The sequence below is a fragment of the Coloeus monedula genome (assembly GCF_965178545.1).
Source record: "Coloeus monedula genome assembly, chromosome: 19".
Taxonomy (NCBI): domain Eukaryota; kingdom Metazoa; phylum Chordata; class Aves; order Passeriformes; family Corvidae; genus Coloeus; species Coloeus monedula.
The window spans coordinates 3,195,598-3,203,048 of record NC_138799.1 but is presented as its reverse complement, the minus strand read 5'-3'; the positions used below and the strand labels follow the sequence as shown (position 1 = coordinate 3,203,048).

The 7,451-nt window shown below is 41.4% G+C and overlaps 1 protein-coding gene across 4 annotated transcripts; it reads left to right on the top strand.

The window, feature by feature from the left end:
* The first annotated feature begins 839 nt into the window (after nucleotides 1–839).
* On the top strand, nucleotides 840–7,230 carry LOC309580271 (uncharacterized protein). 4 transcript variants are annotated; one of them, XM_082294140.1, is made up of 8 exons: nucleotides 840–1,633; nucleotides 2,375–2,578; nucleotides 2,667–2,792; nucleotides 3,084–3,209; nucleotides 3,652–3,757; nucleotides 3,876–3,947; nucleotides 4,036–4,234; nucleotides 7,060–7,230. In XM_082294140.1, the coding sequence occupies exons 2-5, from the start codon at nucleotides 2,382–2,384 to the stop codon at nucleotides 3,734–3,736; spliced, it is 534 nt and encodes a 177-aa protein (XP_082150266.1). In that variant the 5' UTR covers nucleotides 840–1,633; nucleotides 2,375–2,381; the 3' UTR covers nucleotides 3,737–3,757; nucleotides 3,876–3,947; nucleotides 4,036–4,234; nucleotides 7,060–7,230. The 4 variants fall into 4 exon arrangements, with proteins under 4 accessions (XP_082150266.1, XP_082150265.1, XP_082150264.1 ...); XM_082294139.1 differs by lacking the exon at nucleotides 840–1,633 and adding an exon at nucleotides 1,645–2,210 and having other exon boundaries at nucleotides 3,609–3,757; XM_082294138.1 differs by lacking the exon at nucleotides 840–1,633 and adding an exon at nucleotides 1,648–2,210 and having other exon boundaries at nucleotides 4,039–4,234.
* Nucleotides 7,231–7,451: the final 221 nt, after the last annotated feature.

Genomic DNA, 7,451 nt, shown 5'->3' with positions numbered 1-7,451 from the left:
CTCACGAATATGGGAAATATACATTAATGTAATGGCTTTGGATTTTTTTCTTATGTAGCAATTAATTTTTGAAGACACTGACACCGACCTCTGTTTTTACATGCTATTTTTAACTTTATTAGCATGCATAACAGCAGTAGCTTGCTTAACTTAGTTGGCATAAAAGGTGAGTTGCTGCATAACTGGTTTTGTTTCCAAATTACTTGGTAGACATAAATGTTGCTTGTACCCTCTTGCTTCTCCCAGCAGCTTTGTGATTTCAAAATAATCAGGAACCTTAAGCACACAACAGGTTCTGGTGTTAATACAGTTCTGTTCTTTGGAATGTGAATCTATTTATACAAACAGTAACTATATTTGTGAAGGCAATCAGAAGAATTAAATATGAAAAGCCTCTAAAATAGTCCTATTTACTTTGAAACAGTATCACAGTAGGTATTTTACAGAAATAATGGTGAATGGCGAGAAATTATATTTAAATTAAATGGGTAGAGTGCAAGGGATTATCTTTACATATATGTATCATTGAGAATTTGGGCTATTTTGAGAAAAACTATAATCAAGCTACAACAATTCTTTTAAAATGTACTTCTCTGTGAACTCACATAGTAAAATGTACTATGAAAATCTGCTCAGAGGCCAAAACTGTAAATGATAAAAGACATTGAAATAGATTTCAGGAAGTGATGCTCTTTTCTTCAGTTCTTTATTTTCAAGTTATGTAAATGTTGGACAACAAACCAAAAAAATCTGTTTTGATTATTCAGCTGATTCAGCAAATGCAAATAAATATTTTTATCAGCCTTCAGTTGTCTGCTGGTTCTTGAGCCAACTTGTTTGACTTGTTGCTGTGACTCTACCAAAGCGTACAGAAATGATAAAAAATAAATTGGCAGGTATGATCTTCCCTCTTGTGTTTAGATAAAATTCTTCATAAATATTGCTGGCTAACTTAGTCTGTGTTTTCAGTTATTTATTTAAAAACGCAGGCTGTGTCAGCAGGAGTGTGTGGAGGTGCCAAGGACCTGCTGGAATGCAGGCTGTGTACATGTCACAGAACACACTGTGACAACAAGGGTTCCAAATTCTCACTGCATTTTCTTCCTCTTTGTGTCATCGATTTAGCATTTTAACAGGTAGGTCGCATTTCAAACACTTTTTGCTCTTCAGAGGAAAAGTCTGGTTTTGTCTCTGAATCTGGCCTTTCAGAAGGTAAGATAACAACACAGTATTTTGGATATTCTTCCTGTGAATTGCTGCTTATGCTTAGGAAAACGGTATATTTTTTATTATACCTAACACACGTAATTGAAACTTGTTATTAAATATTAAAAAACCCCATATTGAGTTACCCCTACCCTCTGGGCTTCAGTGAAAGGCTGAGAACAGTTTTTACCTGAGCGCCACTGGCTGCTCCCTCAGGACGGGACTGGACTCACTGCCCAGATTTAACGCTTAAACCCCGATTTTTAGCCATTTTCCTTAAAACCGGGTCAGGGCCCCTCCCCGCCCTCACGTCACCTGCGCGCCATCAGCGCGCGCCGGCGGTCACACGTCCCTTGTTTACCTCGGTCGGTGCCGATGGTGGCGGCCGTGAGGGATCCACCGACTGACCGCCCCGGCGGGGCAGCGTGTGAGGGGGCGACGGGGGCGGGGGAAAAGGGAGCGGCGGCGGGGAAAGGGCGTTCATCTCACGGGCGCTGTGAAGCGTGTCTCCTCTGGTGCGGTGTGAGGGTGGGCTTGTCCTCCCTCAGGAGCGGCGGGAGAGGCTGGGCTCCCCTCAGGGGTGGCTTGAGGCGGGAATGTGTGTGTGCGTCCCAGGAGCGGTGTGAGGCGGGAGTGGCCCCTCCTCTCCCCTTAGGAGCGGTGTGAGACGGGAATGTCCCCTCCTCTCCCTTCAGGAGCGGCGGGAGAGGCTGGTCTCCCCTCAGGGGTTGCATGAAGGGGGGAATGTGTCTCGGTGTGTGTGCCCCAGGAGCGGCGTGGGGCGGGAATTCCCCTGCCCTCCCTTCAGGAGCGGCGCGAAGCGGGAATGTCGCCTCCCCTCAGGAACGGCGTGAGGCGGGTATGTCCTCTCCCCTCCCTTCCCCTCCCCTCAGGAGCGGCGTGAGCGGCTGTCCCGCAGCCCTTCACCATGTTCCGACTGGAAGCGGCCCCGTTCTCAGCCGCTGCTGCCACGGAGAAGCGCGGAGGGGGGAAGACCCGAGGAGGTGGGCGCGGGTCGGGAGCCGTCGGTGCGGGGCGGCAGCCGGTGCTTGGCTTGCGAGGAGCCTGAGGTGTTCGGCCATCAGCCCCCGCTGTGCTGGCTCCGGACGCTGAGGTACCGCCTGTTGTTCTGAGCTGCCTCTCAATAAAGCCTCTCCTTTATTTCTAGGCTCACCATGTCCCTGCCAGCAAAGAGGTGTGGAAGGCCCCCAGTGTTGTCTTTTCTGGAAAAGAAAAAGAGAAAGCAAAGTCTTGATAGAAGAAGGGGGAAAACAAGGATTTATGTGGGGAATCACATTGACCGGTGGCTGACACTTAAGGAAAAGTTGGATTTCAGAAACGATGCAGAAGTCGCAGGGTTTTTACTGGACATGTGAGTGGACTGTCACAATACTCCTCTGTTTGCTAATACCAAGTAAATAATTCTGGATGTTGATACCAATTGTGTATTTTCTTTCTAGGTATGACAGCTACAACCCGTTGTCAAAAGCTACACTCTGTCCCCTCTCTGAGGGTGTGAGAAGGATCACTGTGAAGGAAGCAAGAGCGCTGTCAGCCAGCACTTCTTTAATAACAGCAGATGGAACGTTAGTACTGTCCTCTCCTTACTTGGGAAGGGTGGATGAAATCTTTTTCTTGGTACCACTTGAAAGACTGTAGCTGATGTTTAAAAATAATGAGGTAAAAGTTACTCATACAAAAGGAAAGTATACAGCTAATTTTAGTTAAATTGAAGATTTTGAATATCTTTTGTTAAGATTTTCTGTCTTTGTTTTCTTGTTTGTAGAGTTGAGTATATGACACTAGTGTAGATGAAACAGAGGCAGAACTTTTTGCAGAAGAAATGTTTCAGTTAACAGCTTGGGTTGTATTTGCAGGTATGACAATGGTGACCAGCTGCTTAAAGAATCTGCTTGTTCTGGATTTGGAGATGTGAGAATTGTAACTGTGAAAGAGGAGGAAGAGATGCTGCCGGACTGCATGTTGACAAGGACAGCTGACATGTTAGTGATACTGTGGTTTTTTGCATGTTTTGCATTTGAAAGTATTTTGAATTGATTTTATTATCACGCTTAACTTCATTTCTTAGAAACTCATATCATTCATGCTCTGCTTCATTATCTAAAAGCACCTTAGTACATAATCAATGGTCCAGTCCTTCCGAAGCAAGAATCTGAAAGGGATGCTGGAAAAGTTGTAAAATTCCTAAGAGTACAAGCAGCAAATCCAGTGATTGCCTTCCTTAGTTGTGTACAAGGTTCATGAGTGCATAAGAAAATGTCCAGTACTTTACATGTATCCCTGTCAGCAGTTAGGCTTTTACAGTAGTACAGTGTCCAGGCAAGTGCAACTGCATGTGCTTTAACATTTCTTGAAAGAAAAATGTTTCATTTTTGACCCAGTGATGTTGCACACCAAGTGATGTGTTAAACTATCTAAAAATAGTGCCATGCTCAGCGAGGCCACCCCACCATCGACTGCTGGTGTCTGTTACTGCAGTGTCTTCAGTAACTGGGGCATTCCCAGTTGAGATCAGAGGAGCCTCCAATAGGTATGCTTGTCCATTACTTTTTCTTTAGGTTTTGATTATCCACAACAGTGTTACTGAATAATTCACCCATGTCTTAGTTTTCTGACCTTTAAAAAACTGTATCTTTTAATGTGTACAGGGAGACACAGAGACCATAGGACATTGCCTTGGCGTTGCATGATGTGTCCAAACCCCTCGCTAATATGGTGAAGTATGTCAAGTACCATGTTTGTCTGATTCTCATCATCCACTCTGGTTTTGCTTGTGACTTTCCTAATTGTTCTTACTTTTGATTTTAGTAGGTGAGCAAGTTGGGTTTTGGAAAGCAGTTCTTTGGCAGAGAAGAATCCTTGGAAGCTAGGTCAGGAGAAAATAAATACCAGTGCTGATGAAGCTGAAAAATTCAAGTACATTCTTCAAAATAGCGTTTTTCTCTGGCACTGTAATTTTAGTTTGGAGTGCAGCAGTAACTGAATTCCTGGGACTGATTTGATACAGGTGAGACAGAGGCTTTGTGTTTAATTGATTGCTTATTTCAGCCTTCTGAGATGTGAGAAATATTGTAAAAAATTCTTTGGTATGAAAACAACTTTGTTGCCCTAACAGGTAAGGCAGTGAGGCTGTGGAACAGTCTCATGATAATAATGTGAAGATTCTAAATTCCACCAATTACATAAAACGCTGGGCAAATGATCAGGCACATACACAGTGGTAATTGTACAAGGCTAAGGAACAACAGCTGCCTAGGGATAAGGAGAGTCAAACATAAGAGGAGCTTAATGAGACAGGCATCCTAGGGCATGCTGTGTTATTTATTCCAGGGAATATTTACCTACTGGGAGTAGTTGTATAACCTCACTATGAGGAAAATGCTTTGTGTTTCAGTGTCTGAACACCAAATCAGTGGTGACACTGTCAGTTTTGTCTTTAGTTCACAGGAGAGCAGTGAGGTAGAGTGATGATGCCACTGAGGTTCTTACTGTGGGATTATGTGGGATGTACATACAAGGGTCAAGTCAGTTGCCCAAAGACCTGTTGGTAGCTGAGCTTGGATCTTAAAAGCAAGACCAAACTCAATTGCTAAGTCACTGTTTTTAGAAATCTGGGCAAATAGAACATAGTGAAGTTCCTTCAGAAAGGAACAGTGCTTATGTTAATGTATACTGTTTTCTTGTTTTAAAAGGTGTGATACTGCACTTCCTATTGAAGGGAGGTGATGCAGGCGGGTATTTCCTGCTTTCCAGGCACTTGAGTGTCATCTTTTCCTGTTGTTGTTTCAGGCTTTACCAAATATGTCTTTTCATTCAGTGCTTGTAAGAGTCAGGAAAAGAGCAAGGTCTTGTAGGTGCTTTATTAGCACATTCAGCATTCATAGTCATAAAGCAGCTGTTGTATTCTAGGCTTTTTACTTTTGAGTCTAGTTTAGGTTGGCTAAACACGAACTATTAAGGAACTGCACACATCAAAGACAGTGGAGGAAGAGCACTTAAATTCAGCATCATTGGTGGCTTAATGTTTGGTTTCTGGCTTGGTTTTAGTGTCTTGCCTGATGACATTGGCTTTCAGCAGTTGTTGTTGTAGGGAACTGAGTTGATGGAGAAACAGTGAGGGAGTCAAGTGACTTCAAGATTCCTGCCAGATGAAATGGTATGGCTTTTTGAGTTGTGGCTGTTGTGAGGAGCTGGCATGTTGATAGAATAGGAAGAAAAGAATGTACAGAAATTCTGATTTAAAGTGGCATTAGCAGGGCAAAGCCAAATGGAAGGGTTACCAACCCTCATCCAGTAAGGTTCCTGAAGACATTCAGTCCTTCTCCTGCTTCTTCTGTTATTGGCTTCTAACTTTAACATTGGAATTTAACCAAGCTAGTTTAAAATTCTTTTTCTGGTTTACATGTAACAATTACAAAACTGTCAAAGCAGATAATAAACAATATTTTTTTTAATATATGTTATTTGCTTTAACATGGAATAGTGATGAGTCAAAGTAGTTGAACAGGGTTTTTTGAGGAAGCTTTGCGGAATTTGGGATTCTTTTACTGTTGTAGCAGTTGATTGATAGGGATTCAAAAATTCCTTTACCTGTATTAATAAGACAGATTCTCATGATAGAACTGCCCATGGCAGGGGCTTGGAATGAGATGATCTTTAAGGTCCCTTCTAATCCAAACCATTCTGTGATTCTGTGAACTGACTTTTCTGGAATTTGATTATGGACTGTATTTTTTTTTTTTTTCCTAATTCAGTAAAAAATGAAACAGAATACAAATACAAAATATATACTCAGAAGTGTCCCAGCAGTTCAGCAAGGAAGACTGAAGCCTGTAGGATGAGTTGGTGTCAGTCAGTAGTAAATGTTGAGTTGGGAAGCCCCAACTTTGTGGGAGGCTGCAGCTTGTCCCTGTCTCTCCTAAAATGGCAGTGGCAGCACCTTTTGTAATGATTTTTGCTGCACAGCTTTCCTCATAGCTGTGGGACTTTGCAAGACTCTGTATTGCAGAACTTCTCTTCATCTTGAGTAATGTGTTCTCTGAAAAGCCAATTACTGTCCAGACAAGGCAGTTGTAAAGTGTAATTCCCTTGGAAAGCGAATAAAAATCTCAAGGGAAGGTCCAGCAAGCTGTTAATGCTGAAGACTTACCATGAAAAGGTGAACAGCTGAGGAGTTTCTTAGCAAGCAGGAAAGCAAAACTTAATTTAAAACAAAACGGAAAGAAAAAAAAAGCCTGATAAATATAACCTGCTTGGTAGGACAGCTTCCTGTGCTCTCCAAGCAAATCAATTTTCAAAGCTTTGTTTTGACTAGTTGCAATTTTTAATTGGCTTAAAAGATTCAGCTTGTACTGTTTTTGATCTTTAGTGTTCATAGTTTGTTTTTAATTAAAGAAAAAAAAAAAAACCAAACAAAAAAAACCCCCAAACCCAAACCAGCCACCCCCCACCCCTGGCAAACCACAGTCTGTGGTTATTTCACTAATGTGACTTCAAAGTGACTGTAACACAGCTTTTCCTTACAGAAAATTGAGTGGTTATTCTAAGACAAATAATTTACTTTATTGAAATGCTGAACGTTGATCTGCATTTTGCTATAGTGAAACCTCTGTTTATGCATCATAAAAGCGTAAGATGTTGGTCTCTTTATATGTATTGCACACACAAAAGCGCAAATGCACTTATTGTGATATTTTCTCTTATTTCCAAGTTGGAAGATTGTATTAAGGGAATGCACTTTCTTAGAGATACTTAGTGAAACATTATAAATTTATTTCATGTTTATGTATTTGAATGTCATATTGTAACTGTTGTTACTGTGTTGCTTTTCAGGGTGAGCAGCAAGAAGAAAATCACACTCTTGCATAACAATATGGGGCCAGTTTTTAGTCCATTTTGATTTTGCTGTGAGGTTATTTTGAACTGTAAAGAATTACTGTAAGTTGTATGAAATTCCATGTTATGTGTTGAACAGCACATTAAACTTAATTACCTAAAGTTTTATTGTGTTATGTTATGAGTGGATTATTTCCCTGTTAGAGTCTGTACAGAGTTCTCTGAGGGGCAACAAAAAAGAACAAGCCAAAGTGCTCATGGTATTGCTCAAACTTAGTCAGAATTTAATACCTTTTTGTAGGTTATGTTAATGACTTAAGTTCCTTACATTTTACTTAAAACTCAAGAGGGTTAAGATTGTAGTATTGCAGTGTCAAGTGTGCTTCCAT